Here is a 22,287-nt window from a genome sequence, read left to right as displayed (position 1 = left end):
ATTTCTACGACCATGTATTTTAGATGACGTAGGCGATTTAATCACGAGATGTGCTCAAACACAGTTCCGCGCTGATTTCTTCCATTAACTTTTATGACATTGGGAACTAACTTATTTTAACATCGTTTTTCCCTTCTGAGAGATAAAACGAGCACAAATGAACGGGGGATGGAGGCTGTTCTTATAAATGCTCAGACAACAAAGGCATTATGTTTTTCAAACCTGCGGACTCTGCAGTTCCAACAACGTTGTCACTTGTCACTCACTTTGGGTTGCGCTCAGCTGTTTGACCACCCATGGTGGCGCGTCACCCTTTACAAACAATTCAAATTAGGCAAGCAAGAACGAAACAGAGTGAGAAAACAAAGCGTTTCATCTTGTTGGGCTAAAACTTTATTCTTCACCCTTTTAATTGAGCCTGAATGACCTTCCATCAGATTTTGACCTTTAATCTTGGCTTTTGAGCCATAGCAATATATAAAGTTTAGAATAAGAAAGAACAACTTTAGGCAACTTTTTTGCATGTACTATGGAAAAAAAGTTTGTATAAAACAAAACAACGTGTTGTTATACATATGTATGAATGTATGTGTGTGTGTATGTATATATTTGTACATTTTCATTACTTTTTACTATTACTAATTCATTAAAAAAGGAGAAATGTTGTAAATCATATATTTAACTTTTCTTTTTCATTCAGGCTTTCAGTCCTGTAAATAATGGTTGGTTGCAGTGCAGGGGGACAGTCAGTGGGTTCAAACCCCCTCCTCTTCAACCAAAGCACCTCCCCTCGACCTATCAGGGTAATTCACTTACTTTTCTCTTTCTCACAAGGGCTATAGTGCAGTTTTCCATTCAGGGGAACATATCCCGTGACAATAACGGACTCCTCCAGGCATTCCAAGACATCTGAGGTATTTCGGCTTCAATCTCCTGATTATTTATGCATCAGTTTCAACGAAGCGCGCATTATATGCACCCCGATTTTAATTTAAAATTAAGGAAAGATTGAATTTAAATGGGCTTAAGAAGTTGGCTGCTTTGCAAAATTTCATTTGAAGCAAAAAAAGACCTAGCGGTGACGTAAACCGGCGTTTATTTCCCTCAGTCTGTTGACCGGCTAACTCAATTAAAACTCGAATAAAGGTATTATTCTGCTACATGACGGAGAAGAAATTAAGTTTAAAGGTGAGAAAAGTTTAAATATGAACAAAAAAACACGTAACTTTCAATGAGATGCTTAGAAATAGCCAACTTTAAACTGTTTAAACGCGTAACATCTGCAACTGTCCCATTGGTGTTCGTGAAAATCGATTAAATTACAACAGTTATCAATGGAATATTGGAAGCCTTTTAAATGTAATCGCGAAATCTGTCGTAATGTGTGTAAGGCATCGTGAAAGCGCTTGACTCAGCAAACTCAACTTTTTTCTTGCTACTTTTTCTCTTTAGCTCACAAGGGAAACGCTCACGTGCTGTCATTTTTTTAACGTCATAATTAAAGTACAAGATGTTGAATTGTGTCAACGCGTCTGACGTCATTGAGCGCGGAAAAGCGGACGATGTAATTCATAATACCTTCGAAAGATGATTGTTGTCATTGATGGGTTTTTTTTCTTCTTTGTTCGCGTCGCGATTAGCACCGCCCACCTGAAAATTCCTCAGACTTTCCCTCTCAGATTTACCAGACCTGTCATCATCAGATGAACTGTGATTTAACCGACTTTATCATAATCTTCTCATTAAACCAACTTTTATCAAGTAGACGCAGTTTTTGATGTAAAACAATATTGTATTAATTTTGCAGATGCTTTGATCAAAATATACTTTGCATTCAAAGTTCATCAGAATATAAATGTATGTACATGAATAAGGTTGTCCCTCTTTTATGTTTTTTTTTTGTAGCAGTTTTCTAGCAGTTAGATCCACCAACTCTTCAAACTTTCCTTCTCAGACTTACTAGCCTACTAGACTGTCATCTTAGATGGAGTAGGCCTACTGTAATTTAACTACCTTCTCATTAAACCAACTTTTTAAGGCTTTGATGTTTGTAAAAGCAACTTACAGTGCAATAAAGATATATATTTTAATATGGAAAACCATTAAAGATTTGTGGAGACATCCAGTTTACTTTTGTTAAAGAATGTCCTTATTAAGCAGTATGCCCACTTTGCAGAGGTTTTATATTTGCAGTTGTTCCTTAACACAAATATATCATGCTGAAAAGAAAACCGTAAAATCTCACTGTGTCGTTTTGCCACCCCCTTTCTGCCATGGCTCTAAATCTTTTGAGGCCCATTATTTACCCTAAAATCTTAGTTTTAATGAGCCGGTTGAGGACAAAACCAGGAGTCCAATCTTGGCCAGGAGTTGGTTATTTCTACAGCGAATGTACACTAAGACAGTCTAAGAGGGCCTGTAAAAGGATGCTGGCTGGCGCTTAAAGTGCCGTACAGTTTGCCTGGAATAATACTACACTTTATAAAAAAACTCCATCATCGACCGTGGGCGATTTAATGGATAAATTTATGAGGGGGCACATTTGTTCGTATGTTCACTGTGTATACGCCAAATAAACTAAGCAGTAAAAGTAAAAACAATGAATATAAGAATGCAAAGGTAATAGTAAGCTTTTTGTCTTCTCTTTTTTTACAGCCTTCAGCCTGGAGTGCTCTTGGATCACACAAGTTCGCATCTGAAGAGCTCATTGGAAAAGAAGAGTTTTACTGAGGGTGAGGCACGTTTAACGGAGCTTAAGGAGTCGCACAGCAGGGGCCAATGGGAGTGTGGAAGCTGGCCAAGGTGGTTCTCGGATGGGCTGCGGTCTGGTGGGCCACGGTCTATTCAGTGCAGGCACAAGGAGATGGAGACATCCAGGCCAGCCGATTCACTGGAAAACCCGAGGGGGAGGTGCAACAGAGGGTCCGTCGGAGAGGCCAGGAGTCCCTCAGGGGGTAAGAGCTTTTTCAGTCACGTCCTGCTCCTGTTCTCTGTCGGTTTCATTCTTGAAGTGTACATGTTTATGGTTTAATCATGAGGCGGAGGGTTTAACTCAGCTTTTATTACCAGAAATACAGAAAAATCATTTCAGGGTTGGTGTATCTCATCCTAAAAGCTTGAATTCAAAGCAAACATAAGTTTCTTCAGACAGTGCAATAAATGCCTTTTTTTTTTGGTTGCTGCAGTAGATTTCTGTTGCAACCTGCTGTGCTGTTTGGGTTAGAGCCAAACTGGGTTGAAAGCACGATTGGTCTCTAAAAAAGCAACATGTGTTGGAGTGTTATGAATCTGCTGTGAAGGAATTTTAAGTACTGAAATGCCTTAGTATGTTGGTCATGACAACAGGAGTGTCATTTACAACTGATAACTTAAGCTGTTGAAAGACATTATTGTTTGGCTATCGCAAATTTTACGTCTACATAACTCCTAGAAGAATGCATAGTGTTTTAGGTCTCAAGTTTCTGCTGAAATTTGAGGTAAACACACTTAAAAATATATTGAAAGCGGATTGATTGTGTGATCAAGCCCTCCAGTGCCTCTCAAACTATGCATCTGCATTTGTCTCCACAAAGCCTAAGCTGTGTATTTTTCTAATTTTTGGGAAAACAATGGCTGTTTTGTGTTGCGCTGCCCTCGTATGTTCGAAACGGTTATTCCAATCATCCTCTCATCTGTACTTGCTTATAACTCCCCTGCATACTGCAACAGGAAATGAGGTATTCTGATATTCTGGGGCAGAATGAGCATTTCACAACAGAGACATGTCTCCAATTCATGGATCCTTATTTAATCAGGAAAGGGGTTTACAGTTTAGGTCTGAAAGAAATCTAGCAAGGTCAAACAGAAACTTCAAGATTAGCACTGTGGTTAGCGGTCCAGGGTATATACTGAATTCCAGAAACAATAGCGACATTCTGTACATGTACACCAGTTCCATAAGTGGGACAAATGGTAATTGACCTGTATCGCACCCAAAAGTGAGTTTTCCAGGGAAATTAAGAGGGAGAATCTGATCCGGTCGGTGAAGCAGAACCATGTGGCAGCAAGTCAATTGAGAAATGTGCCACAGTGCCCTTTTGAGAGCCAATGCTAAACACAAACTAGCCCAGAGGGATGGAGGGACTTGCACGGTTTCCAGATTGTTCCCGTCTAACAATTCCCTTTGTTCATGGCAAGATGCTGAACTTAAGACCCTTCATTCAAATGTTGTAGCTGTTTTGTCGTAAAGAAAGGTCTAATCACTTCTAAGCACGATCTGTAATCCTATTTACATACCAACACAGTGTAAGAATGTTTCTCAAGTACGCTGATTATAATGATGTGGCACAAAATTGCACATTTGATCAACTGCAGAGTCACCGACCGAGAAAGCCATGTTATCCAGGGTCAGACAGTTTAAGAGAGTTACAGTATGTGATTTGAAGCTCACTGGCTCTCCTTGCCAAGCATAATTTGGCTGTCAGATTTGAGGAGTCTGATCACATTGCATTTGGGGGCCTCTTAAATGAAGGTAAAGTCTGGGAGACTGCTGTAAAAGCAATGGGCTTGGGGTGAGATTATGATTATGTGGTTCTCGTCTATCGATGCCAACCCTGACAAGTTTTGATGAGTACAAAGCCAGTCACCGTGCTCATGGTTGATGTTTTTAGAAGTGGCTTGGCCAGGGTTTCTTTTCATTTTCTCAACATGTCTCTGAGGCAATGTCAGCTCCACTGGACTCCAAAGATGGGCTCGAGTTCTTCCAGAACGCTTGATGTTTGCATCCCAAGAGAGACTGAGTTCTTTGTCTTGGATTTATATTCTTTTAACAGCTGAAAGAACATGCCAGTCAAAGGAAAACAATCCTTCTTGGACACCAAAGAGCTTGGTTGAAGCCAACAACATTTTGTTGTGGGATTGTTCTTTGTAGAAATACATTAGGAATATGAACAGAAAAATGGCCCCTGGAAATGGGACCAAATTCATTTTAATATCTCTTGCGAAAATGACCCAACTGAGAAAAAAGAAAAGCCGTATGTTTTTATTTTTTTCAGTGGGGTTTGTCATCTAACCAGTGGAAAGGAAGACGCAGGTCTGATAAGTGTATCCTTATGTGTGCATAATAGCATGCCCAGAAATTCTTATCGTCTTATCAAATGTACTCAGTGTATTGTACCAAACAATAAAAACTTAAGAGCTAATTGCTTTCTGGTGTTTATTCATGATACCATCAGTCGCTCCAGAACTCCAAAGTGTCTTGTAGACCAGCTTAGGCAAGAAAGACATCAGTCTCACATGGTTTTTATGCATGAAATCATATGGAGCGACCCCCTCTTTCCTCATTTCATTAAAAGTGTATAGTCTAGACGGCAGTGTGATTTGAGTTCATTAGGGCCAGGGGCTTGAAACAGGCCAAGTTGAACAAGGAAAAGGTCTTAGAGATCCAGAGGCTTTACGCACTGGGATCTTTGTTAAAACAACCATTAGCTCATTGGCTCGGGACTGGAGCTAGCGGCAATCGTGGGGGCTGGGAGCAAATGTCTCTAAAGTGACCTTTAACCTCTTTAGGAGTGGTAACCGGTGGGATAGAATTGTGCTATCTTTCTGCGCCCTCTCCGTGACATCCCACAAGCCTCAGTGAGAGCTCCTGTTCAGTTTTTATGACCTCACGGAAAACCGGCTGTCAAAGCATCCTGATTTCCTAACTCAGTCTTGTCCTGACCTTTTACCTTACTGGAATTCAGCTTGTGAGGGTTTTTTAGGGCTCAAGAATCGTAAAGTTGACCTGCTTTATCCGGAGATCTTTGGCAAAGAATTGCTTGCAAATCTCTTGCTCGAGGGCTGGTAGACCCTGTAAATGAAAAAGGATTTGACCTAGTGAAGTGAAATGAATTGATCCATGTAGCTGAAGAAGTCACATGGTCTTTCCAAGGTATTTGCCTTGTAGCAAAGAACCCGTTAACAATTTATATCTCTCTTTGAGGTGCCGGTTTGTGTTTGAGATGCTGTAAATGTTCTTCGTTTAGTAGTGGTATATTTGTGGTACATTTAATAGTTTGCACAAGGAGCGCATGTTTGAAATGCATTTTTCTAAGCTGTTTTCTGCTTTCCAGTATTCACTGCATATGCTTCAGAACCACCCAAAATAGTATTCCAGCTGAAAGAAATGTAAACACACTGAAAAGCATTGAATTTAAGAACGAAGAGATTGGTGGTTTGCGTCCAGGGATAATCTTCTTGCCTTCATCCTGCAGGAGTTTTAGACTTAATTTTTCAGGATCCAGTTGAGAAATAAGACTCTTTGGTTCCACACTGCTGATAATTCATCATCTTCTGGCCTAATTTCCGCTGCTGATTTTGTTTTCAACGGCCCACCTCCTACCCCCCACCCCTTTTCCCAAACTCTTCACTTCCACTTGTTTTCTTTACCTCCCACTGATTCTTGCCCTTTCCCCAGCATTTTCCGTTTTCATGTTCCAACATCTAGCCCTCCATTGGCCTCTACTCTTTCGAGTCCTCCACATCTCTCTTGGTTTTTGCTGTTAGTGGTTGTGTCGTCTGGCAATGCGTTTTAAAATCCATCAAAAGATTCAAACTACAGCTGGTTGTCCCCAGGTGACTGACATTAGAAAACATCTTGACTTGTAGAGGAAAGGAATTTATGCGTGTGTGTAGAAAGACAGATGTACCTTGTGTTTTTTTTTTAAAGGTCCATTTACGGCAGGCTTAACTTGGTGCTGATAGAAATAAAACTGTTTTCACAGTGAGTGTCCAGGTTTGACAGATCCTAAGGGCTTATTGGAAAGAAACCGCTAAAATGACACATTCTGAGGGCGGTTTGCCTTCAAGCTGTCAATTACCAGTTAGTCGTCCTGGATCAAGTCATATACACTAAACAGTGAGGCCCATAACATGGTGCAGGGTTTGTTCATGAGACGCACTGAACTTTGGGCTTGGTCCTGTCATTAATCACATATATCATGACTAAGACAGACGCTTTTGTCTCTGTGAGAAAGTTGCCAAAAAACAGCTAATGGATGAACGCATTTGGGAACGTAAGAGTAGCTTTAGTAAATATTTCTGTCTCAGGAAGTTTAGTTATGGTCCTACTCAAAACAAACTCTTTTTATGTTGTTTCCCAGGAAAAATCCTTTGGGGTCATTGTATGTATTGAGCCTGATTTATTGCAAAGGGTCAGAAGGTCTTTGAGACTGCAGATATTTCATTGTGTTGTATGTTTCTGAGAAATGTTCATGATTAAAATTAGCTTTCTGTAATTTAATGGACTTGTTTCCGTTGTTTCAGGCCCAATGTATGTGGTTCCCGCTTTCACTCCTATTGTTGTCCAGGATGGAAAACGCTTCCCGCAGGGAACCAGTGTATAGTTCGTAAGTATCTGTTTTTTTTTTTAAAGATGCATGCCAAAGATGCCATTTAAACAATTATCTACTCACTTACAGTACACTCACCACAGAGTTAGCGTTTAGCCTTAGGTTAACTGTGGTTAAGTGCCTACAATGATAGCAGGGGATTTGACCCCAAAGCCTTAAACCACAACACAACCCCCAAAAGATAAAGGCTTAGCTTGGGAAGATAAGGGAAATACCCACCAAGACCCAGGCTATGTTTAGTATGCACAGTATGCATATACTTTAAAGTCTTTGTGTGCAACAAGTAACTTTAAAAATATATAATTAATGCTTCTGGTGTTTTTACATCCATTCAAATACCAGCCATCTTGGAAAACAACATGATTATTTTATCCCATGCATATAAAAATGCATATAACGTGCACTGCATTTCTAGTTGGAGCATAGGAACATATTAAACATAGCCAAAGTCTTTTGTGGGGGAAAAAACTCATTTAAACCCAACCTGACCACCTAAAGAAGTGACCAAAACCCCTCTAAAACCATCCTGCTAAACTAGATATGACCAGGCTGGAAGTCCAGCCAACCATCTTAGTCCTAAAAATGCAAATAATTAATTCTTCTTCTGTGTTATATCTCTGTTCAGATCAAAAGGCCTTTGCTAAGCACTTCTCATGAATATTTTTGTCTCTCCAGCAATCTGTAGGAACTCATGTGGGGATGGTTTTTGTTCGAGGCCCAACATGTGCACATGCTCCAGTGGTCATCTTGCCCCTAGCTGTGGGGCGGCCGCAGGTGAGTTCAGTCATTTCGGTCTGCTTTTGTTCTTTGTGGGCCATTAGAAAAACACATTGTGACTAGTTAATTGCATTAATTTAGCATTTTTGGGTGCTTTTATTCATAGACATAGTTTAGAAATAGAGAAACATGATATGAAAATGACTTCTAACAACGTTTGGAACATGCGCTCTAACCGCTAGGGCTCTGACTTTAGATGTGTTCAGTTTTTTAAAGGGAACCTTTTATGCATTTTCACATTTTCATCTTTCTTTACTGTGTAATGTTGCTGTTTGAGCATGAAAAAGCTCTGCAAAGTTACACAAAGTCCCTCCAGCGGGAGTTATTCTCTATATCAGTGTCACTGTTTCTGAAACTTTGTAGTCTTTAGTTTTCTTCTGAGGACGGACACGTCACAATATTCCTCATTGAAATAATTTAAACGCAGGGCCTGGTTGAGTTAGTTAGTAGTGTGTTGAAACCAAGCGGACAACCTTTTGGTCTCTCTCTTGAATCCAACACGGAAGTGACTTAAACTGCAATTCATTGACTGGCCACTAGAGACAGGCTGCAAAAAAGAGTCAATCCCATAGACCACTATATAGACCAAAAAAAGTGGTTTTGGGAGTGACGCGCTGCCAAGATGGCGACGGCCTGCTCCGCCCACTTTGGGCTTCATAAATGCTCTTCAGAAACCTACGGGTGACGTCACGGACACTACGTCCATATTTTTTTACAGTCTATGGTTGAAACTCGCCGTTATGGTAAGGGGCGTGGCATTTCCCAAACACGCCCGAAGAGCTAGACCAATCACATTACACTGGTCCAGCTGACCAATCAGAGCACATTGTGCTTTTCAGACGGAGAGTTCAGGTCTCCATAGAGACAGGAACTAAACAGAGCGTTACTGACAGACTGGGAAGAGAGGAGCTGGAGACAATGGAGAAAATGGGGAAAATCAAGACTTTGTAAAAGAGACACAATAGGTCCTCTTTAATGATACTCTCTCTACACTGCTTACTTCCTTTGTGGTTGAAGGGCTTGTCATATATTTAAACTTTTCTTTGACATTTTCAGTGATTTATCAGGTTAAGAATTGAAATTGAGCAGAGATACAGATGGCTGGAAATACTGTGAAATTGTTCTGACAGCGTGTAGTGTTTCGTCCACTGAATCATTAGCTAATGTCAAGCTAAGAGCGTTTTCTGTTGAGATAGGTTAAATTTAAGACCACATGTCTGCTGGTGAAAGCGTTTTTTTTTACAACAGACTTAGAAAAACGTGATTGATTGTGTTTAGATGGCACTGGGAAAAGTAATGACTGTTGGTTATTCATGGATGAGGTGTTTAGCATTAGCGCAGGTTTCTCTTACTGCACTTGCTCTCTGCCAGCGGCGTCCAGCCGTTTCTCAGCGAATGCCCGGAATATGTGGTCATAGACAAATAAACCCAAATGCACCAAACCATAGGTTTCGGTCTCGTAAGCTGTAAACCCAGAGTCAATTTATTCGCCAATGAGAAATTGACCATCTAATTTAGCTGCCAGTTCCTTGTCTGTTTGAAAGCAAATGCTAAACATACGCTTGTACTCTGTTTTGGCAGCCTTATGGGATTTGCGAGATCGGTAATGCTGTCATTACGCCTACCCGACCGCGTACCGTCTGCAGTGGTTGGGAGCGGCCACATTTATGAGTCAGTTATGAATCTGCAATTACTCCATAAATAACAAGCCGCCACACGAATGTTAGCTGTAGTCATTAGCATCCAAAACATTGCTATCCTCTTTCACTTCATCATTAGTGTCTGATTACCATACGTCTCAATTTAAGCCACTTTTAGCAATGTTATTTTTGTATAATATACTTTTATAGTATACATTTTTCATTTCAGTTTTAGTTATTTTAATACTTCAACTTAAACTCAGTGTTTTTTTAGTATCATTGAGATACAACGCTATCGTTTGAGAAACTATTAGATTTCCTTTTAAGCTCCACAACGTGAACTTGACGTTGACAGGCCACCGCGAGAAAGAAACGGCCATAAAGGACCTCTGTTCCTCGGCCTCGCTCATGTTTCCTGCCGACAGCGTAGCTTGTAAAAAGCTGACAGATGTGACTGCTGCATACAGAGGTGCATTGTGGGGTGGGAGCCTCGGGGAGCCCCGTTTTGTGTGTGTGCTAGCATGAGCGCTTCAGCACGTGCAGCTCACTTAGCATGGGTCAGCGAGCGAGAGCGTCGCCCCTCCACCTGTAGGGGGCCGTCAGCAGGTCTAGCCGATGAAGTCATTTCCTGTGCTTCAGGAAAACACGGCCAGTGCGCAAACATTTACAGGCCTTGCTGTTGAAAGCATGCCATCAGTGAAAAAAAACACATTTGATCTCCATCCAGCAGGATTTTTCATGTGAGATCAAATAAAAATAGGCGAATTTTTACAATAAAAACTTTAAACTTTTACCCTCTTGTTTTGGTTTATTCTTTTTTATGTTCATTTAAAAGGATTAGGTCATGGCAGGCGAAGATGAAAGGAATAAATGAGAAACTGTTATATTTACATATCTTTGTCTGGGATAAGTAGTAGGTTGAATTATGTTCGGGCTGAAAGGTAATGGCACGATGCCTTTGTTTAGACAGAACGAAAGAGCTTGGCAAGAGCAACGTTTTGATGCAACCAATTGGAAAATCAATCTTTTTTAAAACTCATCCCATGATTAATTGTGCTTATGTCATCTGTTTTTTCTTCTGAGTGCAATTTTAAATCGCAATACACAAACTCTATTGAAGTGATTCTGTCTGTGCCGAGAGAATTCCAATTTTGTGAAAATTGCTGGAAAATGAATCTACTCGTTCAGGATGAAAATAGGTTTTTGTTGGCCGAGTAAAATTACTCTTACCAGGAATTCGAATTGGGAGTTGCTGATATTGGAAAGACAATAAATAAGAAGTTTAGTAGGTCTTTCTCAAATACATTCTGTAAGTATGACTGAATCAAATAAGTGAGGGAGTTACAGTAAACTGAAATGTACATCAGTGTAATGGCAAACGTACAGTTGAAGAACTATAATCTGGTGTAAAAAGCATTTCTCACACAGTTTTTCATGAAATAAAGACATTTCACTACAAGAAAAATACTACATGGAAACTTTGGTGAATATGTTTTAGTGATGACGTGAAAGAATCACTGAATCAGAGTTTTCAATCAATTCCATTCCATTTACATTTATGCATTAACAAATGCCTTTATCCAAAGCGTCTTACAATAAAGGAACATAATAACACTGTTTTAAAATAATATAACATTTTTATTTTAACAAAACAGAACTATTTCAGTTTTTCTACTTCAAATGTTCATGTTTAATTCTATGTGTTACTTGCTGTTTCTTTGTAATTATTTACGAAAATTACTAGCAGTTTCTGAGTAAAAACTGATTTAAAGTTAACCCTACACCAACTTTATTTTCAGTACAATTCGTCACAGATGCAACAATATTCGTAGTGTACAATGCCAAGTTTATTAGAAAGCAGTTTGAACCAATCCATGGAAATGAATCAAAGATTTTCCATTTTTGTATCATTTTTGGGGTATTCCTGATTCCTAAAGTTAGCTGCATGGAAGGTGCATTGTTATATTGAGCACTCCAGATGGTTTATAATCACCTCTCTTGTCTCTGTACAGTCCAGTCCTGCAGCGTCAGATGCATGAATGGAGGGGTCTGTAATGAAGACGCCTGCTCGTGTCAGAAGGGCTACACAGGAAATCACTGTGGACAGCGTAAGTGAACTTCCTTTTCAGAACGTCCAGACATCAGCACATACCTGAACAGACACACACAACAATAGATGATTTCACAAGAGTTGGGCTTATAGGCACGAAAGATCTCAGAATGCATTTAAACCCAACTATATCTTTCTCTAATGCAAGAGGACTTCAACTTCCCACCTGTGGATCACTGTACTATTAATATAAATAAATATTATTCATATGAGTCCAATGTAGACCAATTTTGCTTTCTGCAGCTGTGTGTGAGAGCGGATGTCAAAACGGCGGCCGTTGTATTGGACCAAACAGATGTGCCTGTGTCTATGGTTTTACTGGACCGCAGTGCGAGAGAGGTAAGCCACTGCTATCCTTCCAAAGTTCATATTTTCTCAACTCTTAATTGTGTTGACGTCTGTGAGGATGTGCGGTTTGTTTACCGTCTCAGGCTTGCTTCAAGAATGTGGTAACAGTGTGTCAATGTGACCCAGAAACGCTCAAAAGGGTTATTTACAGTAGTTTTGAGTCAGTGTGCTTCCCCCCTTCACTGTAGCTAGTGTGAAATTAATGCTACAGTTTACATTGTGGCCACATCTCTCAGAGCTGGAACAGTGAAGTAATCTGGGGCGGAAAAAAGGCCTCCCTCATGGGTGCTCAAGACGTTCTATCAGAGGTGAAATCCTTGGCTGGAGTTATTAGAAAATGACAGACTGAAAGGACCGTAAAGGCAGTTCCCATCAGGCCGTGTGAATTGTGGGAGAGGAGCGCCCCAGGCACTCTAGACCGAATACCTAAGCCCTTTTCTGTACCCCACCCTCCTGTGTCTGGTTCTTTCTGTAACCCCACCCCTTCACGAAGCCCCCTTGTGCAATCGTAGGCCGGTTTCCTTTGAAAACCCAACACAGGGAGGTGGAAAAATTTGGGAGACATCTGGCAGTAGATAAAGTAGGGTGGAAATGACAAGGGAATGTTTCTGTGTGGAGCCGTAGACTATTCTGACAAGTAAGGGTGGGGGTGGTGGTGGTGGTGGTGGTGGGGGGGGGGGGGGGGTTCTCTAAGAAATGGAGACCCAAGCTGTGTATACCCAGCCAGGCCTGAACTAGTACAAACAACTTCACACAGAGAGAGCACCCTCCATGGGACTCTTTCCTGGGCCACCTGACAAGATTCATTCAGTCCAGACCCTCGTCTCCGAGACCCCCAGATTCCCCCTCAAGGTCCTTGCTTCTAGGATGTAAAAACGTCACACCAAACAATTAGACATTTCATTGTTAAAGAGCAGAGATAAACTCTTTATTTAGCCTGTTTCAGTCACTCCTGTTTATCATCAAGGGACTGCATTTCATAGAATTGATGAACTTCCAAAAAGATTATGCAGTTTTTCGCAAAAGGCCTGATGTCAGTCGCTCTATTTGGTTCTTACAAAGAAGCCAGAACAGTCTTCCAAGAAAGAGGTAGTAACAAAGAAATTGGATCCTGAAAACTGTGCAGCACAATAGTTGGCTGGCGTTTTTGGAAAGTCAGTCGTCTGCAGAAGAGTTTCTGCGAACACAGTGCAAGCTCAGCTGTGAGTCAGGCACGGTTTATAGGGAGAGTTAAGCAAGTTAACGGTGAGAATGGTGTTAGTCCCATCTAATTAGTTTTCCGTTTAGCTACGTGTGCTCTGTGTTATCACTTACAGTGGCCCACACTGAAGAAAGATATGCATAGTATTCATTTCACTTTCGAAGGGTAACTTTGCTCAAGGCTGTGGTCACAAGTCCATTTAAGTTGCATCAATTACCACTGTTTTGGCACAGATGCTATTGTTTTTTTGTTTGATGCAATGGATTCTACAGAAAAAGGTTTTTCCGAGCAATAAAGCGTGACTAATCCTCCTGTAACCACAAGAGTATGAATGAAAGTATTAAGGACTGAGGCTCAGTGGATTTGCTGTGGACTGACTCATTTGGGAGTCATAAAACTGTTGAAACCTTGGCTTGTTGGATGTTTGTGACAGAGATAAGATGTGAAGAGATTACCTGTCTTATTTAGCCATACTGTAAATCACTGAGCAGTAAAAGAGTTTGTTGGTCCGTCCGAGAAAATTCAAAGCATTGCACCGGAACGCTTGTGCATCTAATGTTTCCTTTCTACCCCCCTTTTTTCCTTCAGACCTACATGAATGAACTTCTGCTTCTCCCCAAGTGAAAACACATTTCTTATCTTGGTGTGTACTCTGATTAAACCAAAATAGGTCACAACAAAGTGAGCGAGCGACTTTTCCCAGTCATTGACTCTTGAGCACGTTTTTGGCTGCGTTTGAGGTTTCCACCTGCAGCTGGTCCCCGAGGCTTAACGCTCCAGACTAGATTAACTTCCCTTTGGCTGATTTTTCATATCTTATAAGGTCTTTCATGACAGTCTACTCCCTTTCGGTCCATTAGCACTGAGGATGATAAAAACACGCCAAGTCGTTGGGAGTGTGAAGAAAGCTGGAATTCCTCCTGCCAAATTACGCTGCCGCCCAGTCTTTGGACAAGTGTGAATGCCACACATCAGCTACCTCCCGAGGCATCGGTTTTTTCCCAACTTGCCTCATGATTCATGATAATCAATGCTGCTAAATAGTTGGCAGACGTCGCTGGCAGGGAAACACTGGTGACTAAACGGAAAGTAGAGGTGAGTGAGTGTTTGGTGGGATAGGGTGTAGGTGAATGGTTTTGATCTGACAAGCCACTTGAACTGTAATCAAGGCAAAATTACTTCCGAATGTTGTCTGCATCACAGACACATCCCCCCTTCTCTGGAATATGAGTCTGCTTGCTTCTGGGAAGCAAGGTCTGTGCATTACTTCCAAGTTTGCCAACGTGACATTGAGGTTAACCGGTTTCCCTTTTGCCTTGCAGATCTGTTGCTGTTGGAGATTGCAATCTCAAAAATTCTCAAATCTCAAAAGAGACCAGTCTACCGTGTTACACTGCGTATTTTCTTCTGGCTGTGTGCACGTATAAACGGTGCTGTGCTAAAGTTGGCTGATTCAAACAAGGCGACGGCTTCCGACTGATGTTGGCTGGAGCTTTCAGACTCCCGGGCTCCAGTTTCATTGCAGATCAAAGTTTTGTTAGACAGACCTGAGTAGCTTAAAGGATGTTCTCATGACAGACATTTCTCAGTACCTTCTTCATTATTGTCCTTCACTGCCGAGCAACTTATGGCATCCATGTAGTCCTCCACCCTAGCTACTTAGATGTCCAGAAACATCAACCCTTCAACTTTTTTCTTTATGTACGTAACTCGCTATTTATATGTGATTCACTACTAGTCGAAAGTCCCTAGGTTGTTTTTGCTTTTAGACACTTAAACTCACCTATAGCACTAGATTTGTTTCTTCCCAACTTGCAAAATGACCAAATCCATAAATCAAGATGATTTTGACTTTAGAGATGCATCCCAGAAGGCTTTACCCATATGAATATCATCACTCACAGTAAGAGCCAAAGCTGCAATATAGAGAGGCTGATGAATTGGAGTATTGGATATGCATGGACACATCTGGGACTTAGCTTGTCCCACCATAGTCCCGACCAGGCGCAATTAATCAATCCCAGATGTTCATAGGATGCTCGCAGTGGGTCGCCTCAACTTGGAGAGGTCCTGCATTCCTGGACTCAAATTGTCCAGGAAGAACGGTCAGGTCAGGGGAACGCAGAAGGGACGTGGAGAAGGGACAGTGAAAGGATTTAAAGACACGTGAGGAGGATATCTCTATAGTCCTTCTTCCTTTTTTTCTTTTCCTCTTGACCTACTTTCTTAGTGCCATTTCCCCCCCTCTTGGCTATGGATATATGATTTAGCTTTTGTTTCGCATGCAATATTATGAAGGATACGGAAAGATTTGTTCATTCTCTTGAGGAATGACTGGGGAAATCATGGAGTCAGGAACTCATTCATATTCCGCCAGAGTAAACCGACTCTCACAGTATACCCCAAACAAATGTGGGATCTCGTTTAATTACGTTTTCAAAACATACTAGCAAACACTCGGAAAATGCATCAGGGCATTTGTTTGAGCTTAAGATGAGTTTTATTAAACACTGAAATGACTGGATCCTTAAATGCTCAGTTTATTTCAGTGTCGAATTGGTTTGTTTGAAGCTCAAAACATCGTTAATGAGATTGAAATGTCTCAATTGGCAACCAGCACACAGGTCTAAGCAAATTGCCAAATCTCCAAATGTCAAAACAGTGCTAGTACTACTATCCCACATTTCGACCTCAGCCCAAAAAACAAGAAGGTTTGTCATGGAAATTGCCATTATTGATACCATCCAGAAATTTTCAAGCCATTATCCAGTTATCCTATTATAAGACAGTGAAAGAGAATCACTGTCAGAGCATTCCCAGACAGACCTCCAGCATTGGAAACAGCTGCATGATGGAGAAGATTTGTCTGCCAGCATTCTTTGCTTTCTTTACCTAAATGTGATTTCTTGTCCTAATTCCTTAGTCACATAGCGCTTATTAGCTTATTAGCGCTTGTCTTGTCGTATCATTGAAAGGTTTTGTCAGGCTATGGTGGCTTTCTGGTTTATTCAAGTTTAGCTAGCTAGTCAAATAAGTACCACCAAACTGGACCAATCTGACTAGTGGAAACTGGTGTCCGGCACACCATTTTAGGCTAGTTTAAACTGTTTTTATGTTGACTAATGGTTTGAGATGGTATTTTACCCCAGGAAAGTCTTGTGTGAAAAAGCTGTTGTAGCACATCCCAATGTTTTATTCATGTACTGTATATATTGATCTCCCCAACATCTCTTCATCTCTCCCACAATCAGACTACCGGACCGGGCCGTGCTTCACACAGGTCAACAACCAGATGTGCCAGGGTCAGCTAAGTGGCATCGTTTGCACCAAGACACTGTGTTGTGCCACCATTGGGCGAGCGTGGGGTCACCCGTGTGAGATGTGCCCTGCCCAACCCCAACCTTGCCGAAGGGGTTTCATACCCAACATCCGCACTGGTGCCTGCCAAGGTAAGACATTCCCTCTAGCATCTGAGCTAATAGCTCTTTCCTTCTCAGTGTCTGGCTCAGTGTCTGTTTGTTGAATTCTTGCCCTAATGACCAGCCTGACACGGCAGATGACACTAAGACATGGCCTGTCTAGGGTAAACCATACCACTCCAGTCCATGTCCAAAAGGACACTTCCCCATTGTGTTTCTTCGTAGCGTCAAATATTTAGAAGACTTCCATTAGGGGTACTTTAAATGGGATTATATAATGGCTTGTCACATTTATTTACAATTGTGGGCGTGTTGTTTGATTTTCAAGGACATAATTGGACATGATTGAATTATGTTCTCAAGGTCTGTTACACTTTATAAAGCTTATTCACTTTGCTCATGAATTTAGGTAAGGTAACTATCGCAATTAAAACATTAACAGAGACGGTTTTTGGTCAACTTTTCCCTTGCAGTGGGTGCAAGCTGTTTTATAGTATAATAGTTTTAGTTTTAGTTAACCAATAACAACTCGGATTCTGCAGCATTGCAGATGAAAAAAAACAGCTCTTCAAGTCCATTTGCTTCGCCCTCAGAGAACATTTTGTGAGCCAAAATACCAAATGCCACCCAGTCTTCACATATCATCTCAAAGACGCCCCTCCCAGTGATTATAAATGTCTCCTCTTTAACTTTTCCTTTTTATTCTTTTCCCCCTTTCAATATACAACATAAGAGACAGCTCCAAGTCTGGCCTGGATTTGCCTAAAGACGGAGTGCTTTTGCAAAAGTCTGTCTGGCTAGAGTACAAAGCACACACATGTGGGAGGATTTGTGTAACGTGCACTGAGCTTTCCAGAGTCTCTTTGCGTTCAATGGCATTTAACAGGAGAAGCTATTTTAGGACAATACCTGATGGCTTTGTGCTTATTGGATACAGGTTAAGGCCTGCCAATTATATCAATGTAAAGCAACAGGGCAAAACAGATAAATGCCGTTTTTGCGAGCTAGCCAAATATGTAAGTGCCGCTCAACACAAACAAAACCGAATATCTGTAGTTGTTCCATGAAGTCCTAAAGCGATGACTTCAGACAATAAAAAAAATGCCCAGACTGTGAGCGAACAAAGATGATACATGTTTAACCTTCTCAAATATCCTTAAAGTGATTGAAACTCATAATAGATCTCCAATTAAGAGCAGTAGATGCTGCTCTTGTTGTCGAAATTAGCATTTCCTTTCCAAACAAAGTACTGCTCATGAGATACTGAAAATGCATTACAACTAGTGTTCACACTACATATATGGGTCAAATGTGTTTGCTTACGCTCTTCTCCTCACCCTGTTAGACGTGGACGAGTGTCAGGCCGTCCCGGGACTATGTGCTGGAGGAAACTGCATTAACACCGTGGGCTCGTACGAGTGCAAATGCCCCGCGGGTCACCGACAAAGTGAGACCAGCCAGAAGTGCGAAGGTACGTCACTCACTGCACAAACCCAAAACCTGTCAGAAAACAGCATGAAGCATGATAATGATCTCACTCCTGTTCATTACTCACAATTGGAAAGAAAAGTCATGCACTTGGCGGTTTCATTGATGTTGTAAGCTTTCCAAGATGTTGACATGCATGAAATGTTGACGTCAGTGGATTTCCAATTGAATATTGGCTGGAAATAGGCTGGTTTGGCATGTAAATGTAAGGTGTAGCTGCTTGACTACGTTACTGGATTAAATACCAAGTGCTTTTATTCCGCTTAGGGTCCATCTTTAACAATAGATCGTGCCGCTTGAGTGGAATTTAAACAATGCAGAGTGAAAACAAACAGCCGTGTTGTAAAGCGGGGGTCTGCGCTTCTTGGATCCAAACCTAGACAGAGAGATAAAGAGAGAGATAGTGGATTACAGCTTTTTTATACTAGCTAAAAGGTTATTCCATACCTACCAGATATTTCTTTTTTATTTATAACCTATTTTAAATGCATTTATTCAAAAAATTTATTTTATTTCATTTTAAATGGCAAATGTGAGCATTGATTACAGCTTGCGTTTTCCTTTTCCAAGCAGTCTTTTCAAAAGTATAATATTCTGCTCAGAGGTTTGTTTCTTAGCTCCATTAGCTTGGAGACTTGATTCATGTTTCATTTAAGTATCTACTTTGTCTGAGATGTTTGTCTGAGATGTTTGTCAGAAATGTCAGAATCGTTTCTCATAGATGCATCTGGGAAGAGTGAAACTTTTATTTATTTATTTTACTTTCCCACAGTTTTCTACATGTTCAAAACTGTAAGTTAAGAGTTAAGTATGTAAAATGTTACGATTTGGCACACTTCCACGATTCCTGACCCTCGAGGTTATTAGTTTATCTCCTAATCACATTTTGACCCCGAATGACGTGGCCATTACTAAACCACCGGTTTGGAGTAGAAGCAGACCTCTGTCTGCAGGCTTCACCCAAGTAGACTTTTTCTCAAGGAAACGAGAGAGAAACTTCTGCAAATTAGATGCTCAAGTGATCACTAAAACACCCTGAACTTTGGGTTGGAATAGAAGTGCTCCTCTGTTCTTTGAAGCTGCGTGGAGGGTGGAAAAAACCCCAGGTGGTAGTTGTGGGGCGCTTAATTACAAGACAATGGTGTGGTGGAAAAAGTCTCGCCCCGGGCCAGGAGGTACATAAGGCATGAGGCACACCTCGTACTGCTTACAGGGCACTTTCTGACGAGTGGTGAGGAGACATCAATTGTTTCAGAGAAAGTTGCTCTGGAAAGTTGAAAATGTAACGCTAAGTTTGGTAACACTTTATTTTACAGTGCCCTTGTTACATGTAGTTACTGTAGTAATAACTAAATTATGCATAATTATTACATGCAACTAACCCCAATCCTAAACCTATAGTAAGTACATGTAGTTAAAGGGTTAGTTCACCCAAAAATGTAAACTCTGTCAGTAATTACTCTCCCTCATGTTGTTCAACCCCGTAAGACTTTCGTTCATCTTCGCAACACAAATTAAGATATTTCTGATTAGATCTGAGAGCTGGATCACTCCTCCATAGGCTTCTAAGGGATCGAAACTTGCCGTCCCCAGAAAAGTTATTAAAGACATCGTTAAAATAGTCCGAGTGACTACAGCGGCTCAACCTTAAGTTTATCAAGCGACGAGAATACTTTCTGTGCGCAAAAAAACAAACAAAAATAACGGCTTTATTCAACTATTAATTTCCTTCTCTGTCGGCCTCGAGTGAGTTCACGTAGTGTAACAGCGCAGCGCTTCTGTGTTGTACGTCACACACACACACACGACCAGCGTCGGCCAATAGTGAGCCTGTGTGTGACGTACAACCCAGAAGCGCTGCGCTGTTACACTACGTGAAATCTCAAGGCCAACAGAGAAGGAAATTAATAGTTGAATAAAGTCGTTATTTTTGTTTGTTTTTTGCGCATAGAAAGTATTCTCGTCGCTTGATAAACTTAAGATTGAGCCGCTGTAGTCACTCGGACTATTTTAACGATGTCTTTAATAATTTTTGGGCCGGCAAGTTTCGATCCCTTAGAAGCCTATGGAGGAGTGATCCAGCTCTCAGATTTAATCAGAAATATCTTAATTTGTGTTCCGAAGATGAACGAAAGTCTTACGGGGTTGAACAACATGAGGGAGAGTCATTACTGACAGAGTTTACATTTTGGGGTGAACTATCCCTTTAATTATTATATTCTTTAATGGCTTTATAATAACTTATTCTATGACATTTTAAGAACTCAGAATAGCCATTTTTAAGTTCTGATGTCATAGAATAGCCTTTTTTATGAAATCATAAGGATTAAAAAGTTACTGTATTTCGTTATTACAACTTAAAATGTTCTCTTATGGCATCAAGCTGTAAAACCCTTTTAGAACCTTTAATTTGAACCATTTTTAGTCCAGTTAAATGTGCAGCTAGAACCCAAATAATGGTGCTAAAAGGTCATAAACATGCTTTTGATCTTTTTTTCTCCTTTTTTTTTTTTTTTACAATGAAAAGCAGAACCAAACATAATAACATTTTACCAAAGAAACAATTGCCTCTGCAATGCAAAAACGACAAAAAGTGCTCTCCTGATGTACAGTTACGTGAACACGCAGTCCGGCAGTCATTAGCAGAGGTTTCGCCCTGAGTAAAGTCTGCTTCTGGGGCTCCGCTGACGAGCGCGTTTGTTTTGCCGAGGTTTTTATGACTTCAGCTGGGCCGTTTTCAGCTGCTGTGGGACAGCGTGACTCCTGCTTTCCAACACATCAAACACGTAATAGCTCCTCATGCTCTTCCCACATCCCGCCTCAATCTCATGCGACAAACCCGACACACAACGTCCACATATAATTTTACTAAATAAATGTAATTGCACGTGTGTATAAATATAAGAACGACACGCAATACAAACCAACCAAGCGCTTTACCATCTGTTGACCTTCGGTTTGAGTTCACTTTACGGACCATAAGGAGCGATACCAATCAATTCCCACAGGAAAGAAAAACCACAAACGAGATCTTATTTGTTTCTCCTACTATAGATGTAAATGAGAGTTGCTTCTAAGATGTTTCTCCTCAACAACAAAAAAAAAAAAACAACGCCAGAAATATCAAGTGTGTCTCCTCTTGTTTGGTTCATTCTGTTTGGTTTCTATTGGAAGACTTTAGTGTTATACTTCCCAAACCAAAATCAGTTTCTGAAAGAAAAGAGTGTGTGATATGAACTTAAAAAGGTTCGTGCGATGGCATCGAATAACCTTTTTTAAGTTCTTATGCTGCATTCGAACCTTGCAAGTTCTCAGGTCATAAGATAACCTTTTTGCCACATCATATGAATTTACAAAGTCTCTATGGCATCATATGAATGTAAAAATATCTTTATAAGTTCTTAATTCATAGGACAGCTAATTAATAATTCCCATGATGGCATTACAGAAACTTAAAAAGGTTATTCAGTGACATCCGGTAACACTTTATTTTACAGTGTCCTTGTTACATATGTTACATGTATATTTACCATATAATAACAGTGAATTATGCATAATTACATGCAACCTAAACCAAACCCTAATCCTACCCTAACCCTATAGTAAGTACATGTAGTTGCTTAATATTACTCAGATATACTTAAATATATAAATACACTGTAACAATGACACCTTAAAATAATTAAGTGTAACCCTAATTTCTTACACTGTTAAAAAAGTTGCTACCTTTACATTTTTAAGTACACTCAACTTGAATGTTTACACTACGGTTCAAAAGTTTGGGGTCAGTGAGAATTTTATTTTTATTTTTTGGAGGAAAGAAATCAATACTTTTATTTATCAAGGACAGTAAAGACATTTATAATGTTACAAAAGATTCTATTTCAAACAAATGCTGTTCTTTTGAACTTCCTATTCATCAAAGAATCCTAAA

At 40.4% G+C, this 22,287-nt stretch overlaps 1 protein-coding gene across 1 annotated transcript in view; it reads left to right on the top strand.

Moving 5' to 3' along the window:
* Window positions 1-2,749: 2,749 nt before the first annotated feature.
* LOC130077454 (fibrillin-2-like) overlaps window positions 2,750-22,287 on the top strand; it is a gene marked incomplete at its 3' end in the record, with an annotated part of 39,047 nt that continues 19,509 nt past the window's right edge. Inside the window, exons 1-7 of the mRNA XM_056242690.1 lie at window positions 2,750-2,954; window positions 7,285-7,367; window positions 8,046-8,144; window positions 11,800-11,895; window positions 12,141-12,236; window positions 16,698-16,895; window positions 18,211-18,336. Coding sequence (XP_056098665.1) covers window positions 2,779-2,954; window positions 7,285-7,367; window positions 8,046-8,144; window positions 11,800-11,895; window positions 12,141-12,236; window positions 16,698-16,895; window positions 18,211-18,336 — 874 coding nt within the window. The remainder of the gene's footprint in view (window positions 2,955-7,284; window positions 7,368-8,045; window positions 8,145-11,799; window positions 11,896-12,140; window positions 12,237-16,697; window positions 16,896-18,210; window positions 18,337-22,287) is intronic.

The sequence above is a fragment of the Rhinichthys klamathensis genome, unplaced genomic scaffold, assembly GCF_029890125.1.
Source record: "Rhinichthys klamathensis goyatoka isolate OS25496 unplaced genomic scaffold, OSU_Roscu_1.1 h1tg000744l_1, whole genome shotgun sequence".
Taxonomy (NCBI): Eukaryota; Metazoa; Chordata; class Actinopteri; order Cypriniformes; family Leuciscidae; genus Rhinichthys; species Rhinichthys klamathensis.
This window is presented reverse-complemented; position numbering and strand designations above follow the sequence as displayed.